The following is a 13,591-nucleotide window of genomic DNA, read 5'->3' as shown; positions in this document are numbered from 1 at the left end:
ACAACTCCCTCTTGTTTATCCACCACCACAGCCCTGCTGGGAAAATATAAGTGAAAGGGCTGTTTCCTTGACAGGACTCCTTTAATCATCATTTCATCAGTGTCAGGTTAGCCAAAGGAGAGTGCCAGGATGAGCATACCCATCTGCTCCGTGTCACCAGGCAAGAAGATGACGGTCAATCTCTGCTCCACTGGACACCACCACAAGGTTTGGCAAGATCTCAGTTGCCATTTTTATTGACCCCGCTGACAGTAAAATGCAAGCTGCCGTAAAACTCCACTGCCATGGTTAGGCGGAGAGGAAAGCCACAGAGAGGCTCTCTGGCTGTGGTCTCCTTCCAAAATGTACAACTGCGAAGGCAGCGCTCCCTGTGATGTAAGGCTTGGCACTCCATTAAAAAAGTTTTCAAGAGATTGGAGAGAAAGCTTGGATCAAACAGGTTCACAATGCACATATTGTGTAAATACATGTAATGAACTCCAGATGCCAGCCCTGATCATTGGAACAGTTCCGAGACAGAAAGAAAAGGGCTCGCTGAGGCTGCGTGATCAACGAACGCTCTCATACAAAACTAATTAGTGACTTGCTGCGCTGATGTTCTTTCATGGGGAATCATGTCTGATTAACAGAGATATCTGTGCATTTACCAGGAGGTAAAGGTGAACTTTAAACGTACACACACGTCACTCTGAAAGACATGCAAATAATTTGACCTGTTTACTATTTGTTACCATTTATTATCCATTTATGTAGTGCATATTTCAAACTGTTTTGCCAACTGTTTCCTTGGTATATACATTTATCTAATGGGCAGTAACAATAGAGTTTGGGCATCGCATGATTAGGTAAAATATAAGCAAAGGCGCCATCCTCAGTTGATAGAGGATATTGCATGTGAAACATTGCTTTTGACAACACAGCACTGCCAAACTGGCGTTCACATGAATATAACCACAACCCGTCTTTAAAGCAACGCTATACAATCGTTTGTCCCTTTTTATGTTTTGTATCTTTTTAGGTAGTCTGCTAGCCAAAAGTCCATTATACTGCCCTAAGCTCTTATCGCAGATACCCATATCTTGATATCAGGGGCACATGTTTCGTTTCCCTTCCCTGATTATCTCATGAAAGTCAAAACTGTTTAGGCCTACTGCATTTGAAATCAATCATAAATGAACGGAAGGTTGCGCATGTGTGCCACCAAAAAGATAGCCTGACATTTGTAAGTGCTCAAATAGCTGGATTATTTGATGGAGTCAACTGCACAATCAATTATATAAAAAAAAAGGTATATCCAATTCAAATCTCCCATTAAAATGACCGATTACATTACATGACATTAATATTAAAAGGGATACTCAAATTGTCGAGTTGTAAAAAACCGACAGAACCAACAAAACCACTGGTTGTGCCTGCATCTTTGACATCACTAAAGCCTGCATGGGCTATATCATTTGTACGCCCTGAAGGACAAGAGCAAAAGTTCGAGCACATTTTTTAGACATAGACACTTCCAACAACTCTTTTTGTCTTTCATGTTTAAATGCTTATGTTACCGTGTATACTGACATCTCACTTGGACCTAAACTGCCGTTCCTGTTTTGCAACGAAACTAAACAGCAGATGTCGCTCGACTCATAAAGTTGTTCAGACTCCATGGTGATGTGTCTTGCCTCTTGCAAGGTCTTCATGCTCAATTGTTAAACCCACGGATCCTTTACCTTACTGCACTAACTAAGCTAATACAAAATAGTGTTCCATACATTAACAAACCAATGTAACATGCATATATATTTCCAGATAATATTAGTGGCAAACAACTTAGTGAAGCTCTTCATCAGCTGAATAAGGTCTTATGGCGTGATAATACATTAGATTGTGTATGGGAGCCAGCGGGAGAGAGAGGAGCGGGTAAAATAACGTCAAGAAACATTTGACTGATAAAAGATGATAAGATATTCGAAATGATTTGTAGTACATTTCAGAAGCCTCAAAGATGCATGGACAACATAAATGTATTTATATATAGGTTACCCATTTACATCTTGTTTAGAACATTCTCACTTTTAAAGGCACCCAGTGCAACTTTATAGGCTTGAGACTCGAAAAATAAACATTCAATTTCTAGTCTCTTTTACACGTAGTAAGTTTCAATAACTCCATACCATTAGGCTACATATCGACATTCAAGGAGCAAAGATGAGACGTCGTTCTGTGGTTAGAACTGATAGAAAATCGTAAACAACAACAATCGAGGTGGGGAGAGGCCATTTTTCCATTGACTGGAATCCTGCTACGCTCTTCCTGCTAGTTTTAGCGCTCTTTTTAACGCCCAAAGTATCAAATAATGATGCAAATGAAATGTGCTAATATGGTGAAGTAAATGTCAATATCATAAAGATTGTCTTATCCAGAATATTTCCATTTTGATGCCCTAATGTTGCACTGGGTGCCTTTAAACCAGCTACACTCGAATGTGTCTTTCATAATGGCATAACTAACTCTTTTATTGAGGCGGTACACCGCGACAAGCTGATTCATGTTGCTGCCATGCAGACTACGTTATGACATGAACGTCACTGTTCACTAATAGATCACACTTTACTTGAAGGAGCTCTTAAATGTTAGTCAATGTATTTGTCAACAGAAATAAATAACTCACAGCATTGTTAACAAACTACATTTGATGTTAAATTCTGAGAGTAATGGCTTGTTCTTCTAACTAACAGAATTCCATTTTAGTCTTAATGTTTTTTTTTTAACAATTAAAGAGCTACAGTCAACAGCAGTGGAAGAAGTATTCAGATATGTTATTGAAGTTAAAGTTCCAATACAGCAATGTAAAAATAAGTGAAGATAAACCAGAAAAATCTGAGGGGTCACTTTGATGTTTTTTAAAAACTGGCAATATGTGTACTCTTGTTAAGACAATGATAGAGGCATTCATTTGTAAGTGAATAAAGACCTATATTCTCTGAATCTCTGACAGTGATTTTTTTTAGATGTTTTGCGGTCTCAATAGTGAATCTATTGCACTTGACAGCTCCTCTGCAGTGGTAGTGTCCAGAGTCCCAGTGGCTCTTTCCTGGCCTGCAGGGGTGCTCTGTGAGAGGGATGGATGTTCCATGGCTGCTCTGCAGTCACTGAGGAAGGGAAGGTTTTATTAGGCATTAGACCAAGCAAACAACAAACAGACAACCAACTGGGACAAGATTCCAGCGGAAGACACAAGGAGACGACTGAAGATAGTGTTTACACTCTTTGAGGGTCCATATCACAGAGAGAGCCCACAGGACCACCCCAGGCCTCAGAGCACCAGAGAGCATCAGAGACCCCAGCAGGAGGACACGACTCAATGCATGACAGCTGTTTTAACTCTGTGTTCTTGTTGCATTTATTTTTCGACAATTAAAAAAAAGTACCACATTCATCACATCCACGTTTTAGCTTGAATGCATAAAAGTTGCCTTGTCTCGTGTAAGACACAAAGATGTCTACCTCTTGTTCATGTTATTTTGCCACAACTCAAGCAAGTATATATGCTGGTTTTTGAATTAGTGCTTATGCACCTAGTTCAACAATGAGATGTCATTATGGAACTGTTCAGTTAACAGGTATATGACTTATTTGTTATCAACGTTACATGTTTGGGTTCCATAATATTCAAATAGTTCAAATTTACCAACATTTACCAGGAGAAAATAGTTTGTTTGTAAATTCTTTGTTGTTATTTTAAAATAACACATTCCATTCACATTTTTGCATGAATGTGTAAAGGTATCTACATGGTTGAGGATGTTGAGCCTAGGTGTGATCATCAAACTACTGTAGGCTATTAATTACACCTTGACTGTGTTGGCTTCAAGGTCAGGCTTTATGGTAAAACTAACTGTGTTGACTTCAAGGTCAGGCTTTATGGTAAAACTAACTGTGTTGGCTTCAAGGTCAGGCTTTACGGTATAACTAACTGTGTTGGCTTCAAGGTCAGGCTTTACGGTATAACTAACTGTGTTGGCTTCAAGGTCAGGCTTTACGGTAGAACTAACAGTATTGCAGCTGAGGCCAATTCTGTCCCTGACCTAAAGGACATAACCTCTTGTTCGGGTTATTGTGCAAGAAAATACTCCAGCAAGTGTAGAGTATATGTTGGTATGTGACTGGCGGTGACCCTTCACAGATATTTCATTACCTTTACAAATATGTTCACTATATCAAATCTTTTTTTCCAGTGAAAAATGTAGATCCCTTACTATTTCACTAACTTAATGTCATCATGGAACAGTTCATTTGAAATGCGTACGATATCTCCTCAACATTATATTTTTGTTTCCACAGTATTGAAAAGGTCCATATTGCCAACATACTAGATATCTCGCAAGACCATAAAATTCACTCTGAAAAAAATGGTATGGGAATTCTGGAACTTCTGGACATTTTTTAATTTCATTTCCTGCTGCTGTACTTTTTAGAAAGTGCAAACTAAGGGCCTCAAGAAATCATTCAGAGCAATTCCAAAATAGCAGCCTTAAAAAAAGCGCTGTCATTCGAGCTTTTCCTCAGAGTCTTTACATTAAATGCTGCACTTCTGGGCATCTTGCAGGATCCTAACCCAATCCACATAATTTGAAATTCCCATTGACAATCCCAGCTAACCCCACAAATGCCTTTGGTCTGAAGGGTGCTGTTGCTTCAATCTAAGGATAGAGCAACAGAGAGGGGAATCCACATAAAAACCCTCCTAAATTGCAGGGAGGGACAATTTAAGCTTGATTGGATGACTCCAGCTGTGGCTGCTGACATTCCCATGGCCTCACACATACTTCCTGCAAGCAGCCGCAATACGCAACCTATGAAAGGCACGGCCATTGAACTCTCAGGCAAGTGGCAATATTTGCTCACCTGAAACACACACAAGTCGCCAATTGGGCCTGGGAGTGCAGCGCTGCAGCTGTGAGGCAGAATGAGGGAAGGCCAGGAAGTTTTGGGGGTGGGGGGGTGGGGGGTGGGCTGAGGGGGTAGGTGGGACTCCCTGCTGTGTGGCTGTTTTTTGGCAGAGGCCTCATTGTGTTTTATGTGAGGGAAGGCTATATTTGTCCGTATCCACAGGAGGCTGATGAGGTGCTAATCTGTTGAGTGGCCGTGTCACAGGAGCCTCCTTGTAGCAGGCTGGTCAGTTAGCCACGGGGACCTGTAAAAAGAGGCAGGGGTTTATGGGCTCTTTCCCCAGGCCTGGGGCTGTCGAGGCGGGGAGGGTTTCATGGGTAACCAAACACAGGTTGGCCACTCATGTTGTCATTGCAGTCAGAGAGGAGATGTTTTGGAACCGCTGCCTAGAGAGGCACAAAGCTGGCTGTGATACCTTCCCCCATGGCGCCTTTGTAGTAAACACTACAAATTAGTCATCAGCATATGGATGGGCCTTGTCAAGTACGGCAGGAAGGAAATGGCGGCTGCTCCTGTAGTAGCCTACCTTCAAGTGTCACATTACTGGATCCAGCATCTAGATCAGGGAGATGTGGTGTGATGTGACAGTACACTTGTGCAGTAAGAGTACACTTCTGTGCATTCATACACATTTGGCCATAGATATCATGCAAGAATATCATTTAAATGTGAAATGAGATCCAACCAATGACACGAAGATTAACATGAACTCATTCAGTGTGGACACATGCGTCCAATTTCCGATTTCAGTCCGATTTAAATTGGATATTGGACACATGTGACTCCCCAGAACTAGATTCATTGTGTCCAACTTGAGTCCGACTGGACTCCGATGTAAACCCCCAGACACACGATTCGATTCCGCTGGTAATTGGACTGGGCGCGCATGTGTCTCTCGTATCTGATTCAAATTGGACAACAACAACTTTTGCACGTGTTTGAGATCGTGCCCACAGACATATACATGCATCATATATAATGTATATGATATGATAAACGCTGCTAGACGCTCAGTTCTTGTGCTCCCTCTCATTCACGTTGAAATACTGAAAGCGAAAGTGAAACTTAGAAACTGGAACGCAACTGTTTGGGACAGAACGCGCTAATTCAGTGAACAAATATGTTCTTATTACTTTTCCACCCGTTGTTAGTCATGTAATCCATTCATATCGATGTGAATCAATCAATACTAATACAACTTTAACTGTGGTGTGTTTTTGTTTCATTTCACAACGTATTTACTGTATAATCAACGGTTTTGTTTCATTTCACAACGTATTTACTGTATAATCAACGGTAGCAGATGTAAACATTCCGCATTTGATTTTAACTGATCTAGTTTTGTCACTTCCATGTGCTTTGAGATAGAGCAGTTAACCCCCCATGGAGACCCCATGGAGAGAATCGGATAGGATCGGAGTGCTGCCATCATGTGCCCGCACTGATTGATGGGCTTGGATTGTACTCCAATTCATTTTCACACTCAGTAGGATAAGAGATGAGGTTCAGAATGGAGAAGACAGGCACGGGACGGAATAGACCATGTGTCTGAGGTGTGCTCAGGTCTGCAGTCACAATGGCAGCAATGTTTCCAAACCATATTCCCATCCTACAGTCCCAGACTATTTCCACAAGTGTTGAATATAAAGATAGGACTTTTTGAGATATGAGAATAATGGAAATCAGGCTTGTGAAAACTGATAATCGACTTTGTCATTCACATTTTCTCTTTTCTATTTAGCTCAAACTCAAGCTGATAAGAGAAAGCAGTCCCATCACTGATAAATGACTACACAATCTGCTGTGCTCAATAAGTATGTCTTATGGCAAGACCATGCACCTGCCAAACAGCGTTTCATTTTAGTTTCTTGAAGATGATGACTACCCTGGCTATCTGTGAGGTGCATCTGGGTGGGCCTGACTTATGATAGACATATTGAACTAACATCAATCTTATTAGTAATGTCACAGTAAATGCCACCATGAGTCTAATCCTCGTTCCGTCCAAATAGGCCTACATTAGCCTTTGATTTGATGGCTGTGATCTCGAAATGTTGGCAGGTGAGTGTGAACGATTGCTACTCCCAGCTCAGTTGCTGGGCTGGTTGCGGTGATGTTTATAAACTGTTCTTCCCACGGGAGAATCCCTGCTTAATTAACATGGCTCTTCTTGCACCTCACGTTTAATTGCTTTTGCTCTTTGATTCAAATGTGTGTTGACTCTGCTATGCACTCAGTGATGAATAACAATGGTTAGATGATATTACATCTTTTGCTCAGGGTTTGCATTAAACCTGATGGATTAAAATAACATCTTTCTTTCTATGGTCAGAAATCATTTGTAACGGGTGGCTGTGCATAATAATCAATTCATTAAAGCCAAAGTGCTTGAAGAGAACTCAGCCACACAAACTTCCAAATGACTAGAAAAAGGACTATTCTTTCTCTTCCTGAGTCTAGACATTCCCCGTCATTTACATCTATTTGGACCTATTCAAACTCATATGAAAAAGAAAAATGTCTGGGAGCTGCGTGGTCCGCAAGCCTCTTGCACTGATGTGGATTGCGCTCTCATTTGGCACATGCAGGGTTGTGCCTAGTGCTCTTTGCATGACAAGGGACTCGTATCACCAAAGGAATTCATCGCTCCCCTGGAAACAGAACACACAGACCCCATCACAGGGGCATTCCTGGATCATTCTTCCCACCATAGGAAAGGTGTGTATTTGAGGAACTCCTTAGCCCGTTTACGCCACTGTTTGCGCCCAGGCCCGTCGGGACTCAGGGCAATATCTGCAGAACCGCCTCCCCACCCGACTCAATGGCCTCCTTTTAGCCCCTCTCTCTCTGTTTTTATCTGCCCTGGGTTTGTGTGCCTTCTCTGACGCGTCACTTTTCAGATTCATTTCCAGGTAAACACGCCGTGGCCTGGACTGCAAACCTGCACCCGCCGGGCGTTGTCACAGCTGTGACGGATAAAGGCCAGACCAAACTGTCCTCGGTGTTGGAATGTTTACTGTCACCGCAGGCGGCTCACCGCAAACATTTTTCGTCACTTTTCTTTTCGAAGGAAAGAGAAAGGGACTCAAGTTATTAATTTTATTTTGACGAATAACAAGCTTAACCTTTTGGCCTCTCATTCTGTTGGTGTAGTAGAAGGAGATGGAACAACAAAATACTAATAAATGGGCATTTAAAGCTTAGTGTACATTCACAATGAGAGGAAGCCGGGGCTGAAATTGAAACTTAAAGTAACAGGTTACTGACAGCTTCACCAAGTACCTTGGAAAGTATCCTCCTGACTGGATCAAGTTAACAGCAGTTTATTTTCTCTGTTGCTTTTCAGTCATCTAAGTTACAACATTTAGCACCAGGCTTGAGCACCGCAAGTGTGTTTGTGTGTGTGTTCCACATAAGAAGTTGAAGTGTCAACTTTGTATGATTTATATTGGTCAGCTGGAGGTATGCCAACAACATCCTATTTGTAAATAAATAGCTCTATTTGGTATTGTTGGACTATGCCTCCCAAGGTCAAACTGTCAACAACGAGAAGTCATTATGTGGAATGTTATGTAAGGCATAGTAGTTAATAAGATCTACACTAGAACAATATTTTAAACTTTTAATATGTGTACATGGTACAGGTACCTGGGGACTTAGAACAAAATCACTGAAAACAAACTATCCAGATTTACAAAAATGGCCAGTCAAAGTATTGGGAAAGAGCAGAAACAACTGGGACATATATAAAATGCAGGTGAAACAAAAAGCACGGCAAATTGTGTCTAATCCTATTTAAAGAATTTATAAAACTGCCCTTGGGCGGAAGCATTTATAAAAACGCCTTCATACCCAATGCAATAACTTTTCTAATTCATGAACACCGTTCACACTGGAGCCTGGTCCATTATTGTTGTTAGTGTGTGTTGTGTTATTCATTATTGTATGTATTGTGATGTGTGACATTTTGCCAATTTGGGGACAATAAAGATTACTATTAATATATGTTGTCCACGTCTCTGTCAACAGGGGTTTTCTAAAGCAAAAGGTTAATTTCAGGTTTTTATCAAATTCTAAATTGTGACCTTCAGTACAGTGCACAGTTATAATCAACAAAGGTGCCTTTAATGATTAACTAGAAACTAAATATTTTTAAAGGACACAGTGCTATCCAGCAGGTCATCTAGAGCTAAAACACCACAGCCATTTGAAAGGTGGTATTAATAACTTATTAAGTGGACTTTAAAAATGGTTAATATGTGATTTGAATTTGAAAACAAAAAACTGTTTTGCAATAAAACACTTAATTTATTTTTGATATACCATCCCTTTTCATGCCAGTAACTTTTGGTATTTGGCACTTACTATTAACTGAATGTAACCTTCTTATCCCTCTGTTCAGATGAAAACCAGCTCTGACACTTCACTGCAAAACAACTTTCAGGGACAGGGTACGTTGCTTTGCCATACATTCAGTGTCACGCAGCCGTGTAGGCTACCTTGCAGTACCAATGATAGGAAAATATAGGCCTACTTTTCCAAATGCAAAAACGTCTACACCTTGTTATCGTTCAATTATATTAAGGAAAAACCAAAGTGACACATTTCCGACTATGGTTGATGTGGCAATCCCAAAAAGCAAGGGCATAGCACGCACAATTCAGTGGCCAGAAATCTGTCAGACTGAAGGTCATGCTAAGCAGTCAGCGCAGCACAGCACAGTGTGGCACAAAGCGTAATGTTCGAGCCGATATGACTGGAGGACTATTGGCAGGAGAGTCAGCATCTCCTTGTGACTAGGGATGGGACATGTGATATGAAACCTCAAAATCACATTTAATTTTAAGTGACGCGTTTATAGCCGTAGTTCCATCACTGGCCCGCAGCTCTCTTTACTTTCCGCAGCGGAGTTTACACATTATACACGGTTCCAAACAGACCCTGAGCTTCTGACAACTACATGTCTGTACTGCGCAAATACGTGGCCAAACAGATGCACAACCACCGGCACGTGTCTGACACCTATTTGTGTGTGCTCACCTACTCGCAGGTAGTTCAATGTGTGTCTTTCGAATGGTAGACTGTCAGCTAAGCGGGAACGAAAGATGTGCATATTTAAATGGCCTACTGAACTAATAGACTGTGGAGAAAAGTTCATTGAGCTGCACTAGTGTCGTAACAAATAATTGCACTTGATGGAGGAATGGAGTACAATGAATTAAAACCTCTCAGGTGAGTAGCCTATCACTGCTCTTTAACCAACAGAGGGCGCTCTTAACAGATCCAATGATACAATTAATGAACTAAACTAAAATCTTATATAATGTAACCAAGCGTTTTTTAGCTGTTTAATTTAAAAACACTATTAATTTGACTTAAATGTACACGCAATAATACGATACATTTAATTTGTAAAGCACAACTGGAAGGCTATTGGGCGTGCTTACAAAATGCTAAACCAGAGAAAACGGTGATGTTGGCTCCATTCAAAATGAAAACATTAATCTTCTTTGGTGTTTTCTAATAGGCTAGATATAAAATTACATTCTTCCGATCAAACGAAAATAATTTGCCAAGTCATTAGAAGGCCCATGTCAAAAATATATGAAATCAGGGTTTTTTTTAAGGACATCAAGCAGCAAGCGCCCCACTCTACAAAATCAATACAGCGGTGACTATTCTTGAGCCGGGCAATTTATCGTATAACAAAACAAACCATCCTGATAATTACATTCAGGAAAAAATACACAATTGAACAAAATGTCAAGTTTAGCAGGACATAGGGATGACTGAACATGTTTTATGAAAGGCCTATTTAGAATGTTCCGTTTGCAACAATGATCTAATGTTAATAACCTAGTAAAGGTGATATACAATTTTAAATTTTAAATGTAGCATGAAAGCGGAACCTTAAACTGCATGTAGAATGTACTCCATATACCCCCACTCCGCACAGAATCTACCTAGCCTTAGCAAACTGACAGTTATTATGAAACAAGTAAAAAGATCAAAATGACATGTCGGTTAAATGTAGGCCTACAATTTTATAATTTGGGCTGCAATCCATATAAATGAAGAAAATGAGCATTCAGATGAGCTGCATAGTCCCAAACAACACACTTTATAAGATTCCTTTTCTTCCCTTTAAATACAATAAGATGAGCCGATGATTCTTTTCAAATGGGCTGTTCTTTTCGGCGAACTGCAGGTGTACAATAGGGGGCCAAATCGAGGAGTCTCACGCTTAGGTGTGAGCAGATTATTCAAATAGGGGCCAAGCGAAGAAGTAGGGATTGGAGGCTCGCCCAGCACACAGAGCTATATCATAGAGTTTACAGCCAGCAGCCAACGTCATTTGAACTCCAGTCATCATCAGACGCCCCTCAACGCCCGTGGGCACGGCAAGACTGGCTCAAAGACACTCATGCGCCAGTCCTTGACAAGAGAGCACCCCGACGACACAAGTTGTGGTTCGAAATAACCGTCACCGTTTCGAGAAGGACGCATTGCCCTTTCTTCTTCGAAGAAACGATTCGAGAACTGGGTGAAACTTCCATGATGCTCGGAGCAGTCAAGATGGAAGGACACGAGCATTCAGACTGGAGCACTTACTACGCCGAACCCGAGGTACGTACCTTTAATGTATATTTTTTGCCTCAAAAGCCGATCCCGTTTTATACAACTCAATATTAGCCCTGAGATAATATTAACTTTGCGATCAAATATTGACTTGAGGCGCCTCCAAATCCTCCCCCATCTCGACGCGCAGAACTGTCCTTACAAAGTTATGTTTGACAGAGAGGAGAACCCTTCTTTTCCATTCATGATTCACTTATTTAGGCTAAACATTATAAGTTAAATGCTACTTTTGATCATGTAGTGTCACAGACAAAACATACAGTTTATCTTTTAACCCCTTATGACAAATGGGCTTATTATTCGCCAACGTGTTTCGTAAACATAGCCACTATGCAGCGAATAATATATTGTTTTTAATTTTTCTCGTTTTACCATAATACTACAAATGTTATAACTCTGATCCATGAACATTAAAATCCCCTGTTCAGCGTTTACACAGCAACATCCTATGTTTTATTCACAGGCGCCTGCAGACCGCAACCATGTTTTTACCTTAAGATCTACAAGTCAAATATCATACAACGTCTATAGGCCTATAGTTACTATGATTGTTTTTATGCTGATTATAAGGACAATTACAATACTAATGTTATTTCTATTATTTCTTTTCAGTGTTACGCATCAGTTGGCAACATGAATCCAGGACTTGGGATGAATTCGATGAACACTTATATGAGTATGTCCGGAATGGGTACGACAGCCAACATGACAGCCAACTCAATGAACATGTCTTATGTCAACACAGGGATGAGTCCCTCAATGACGGGCATGTCACCCGGCCCTGCTGCAATGGGTGGCATGGGCGCCGGCATGCCTGGCATGAGTGCAGCTCTGAGCCCGAGTATGAGCCCTATGTCCGGGCAACCACCGTCCATGAATGCCTTAACCTCGTACACCAACATGAATGCTATGAGCCCAATGTATGGACAATCCAACATCAACAGATCAAGGGACCCGAAGACATACCGAAGGAGCTACACGCACGCCAAACCACCTTACTCGTATATTTCTCTCATTACAATGGCCATTCAGCAGTCCACTAGCAAAATGTTAACGCTCGCTGAGATCTATCAGTGGATAATGGACCTTTTCCCATTTTACCGTCAGAACCAGCAACGCTGGCAGAACTCCATACGCCATTCGCTTTCCTTTAATGACTGTTTCGTGAAAGTTCCTAGATCCCCGGATAAACCCGGCAAAGGTTCATTTTGGACACTGCATCCAGACTCTGGAAACATGTTCGAGAATGGCTGCTACCTGAGGAGACAAAAGCGGTTTAAGATCGACATGAAACTCGGCAAAGAGTCCGGCCGAAAGACTTCGGAGGGTGGATCTAGTAGTTCAGAGAGCTGCAATGGAAATGAATCTCCCCACTCCAATTCATCCCCCAACGAGCATAAAAGGTCGCTGTCAGACATGAAGTCAAGTCAGGGCTTGAGTCCAGAGCACGCAGACTCCCCGACCTCACAGGCGCAACACCTTCTGGTGCAGCACCACTCCGTGCTGGCGCACGAGGCGCACCTGAAGCCGGAGCATCACTACTCTTTCAACCACCCTTTCTCTATTAACAATTTAATGTCATCAGAACAGCAGCATCATAAAATGGATCTTAAGACTTACGAGCAGGTGATGCACTATTCTGGCTACGGGTCTCCAATGGCAGGAGCCCTGTCTATGGGCTCAATGGCGGGGAAAGCTGGTTTAGACTCTTCAACCTTAGCCCCAGACACATCATATTATCAAGGTGTGTACTCCAGGCCCATCATGAACTCCTCTTAAAATGAAAGAACGACCATTCTCTGACGGACCTTTTCCACATTTGTACATTTGTAAAATTTGAAGTTTATGCATATGTATCTCAAATATTTTCGACGTTTCCCACTGATTTAGTAGTGAAGTCTGATTAGTAATTATTTTGTAAAGGGTGTTTTGAAAGAAAGGCATTGGACTTCGACTCTCAATGCGGATCAGACAGCCCGACATGCTGAACCTCTTCAATCTTTGTGTA

At 41.4% G+C, this 13,591-nt stretch overlaps 1 protein-coding gene across 1 annotated transcript; it reads left to right on the top strand.

Annotated features, from left to right (window-relative positions):
* Positions 1-11,496: 11,496 nt before the first annotated feature.
* Positions 11,497-13,362, top strand: foxa2 (forkhead box A2; the record flags this gene model as incomplete). Its single annotated transcript, XM_080850786.1, has 2 exons — positions 11,497-11,571; positions 12,196-13,362. Exons 1-2 carry the CDS (start codon positions 11,500-11,502, stop codon positions 13,360-13,362), a joined length of 1,239 nt encoding a protein of 412 aa, XP_080706912.1. The 5' UTR covers positions 11,497-11,499.
* Positions 13,363-13,591: the final 229 nt, after the last annotated feature.

This window comes from Sprattus sprattus (genome assembly GCF_963457725.1).
Source record: "Sprattus sprattus genome assembly, chromosome: 13".
Lineage (NCBI taxonomy): Eukaryota > Metazoa > Chordata > Actinopteri > Clupeiformes > Clupeidae > Sprattus > Sprattus sprattus.
Note: the sequence above shows the minus strand (reverse complement) of the source record. Positions and strands in the feature narration are given on the sequence as shown.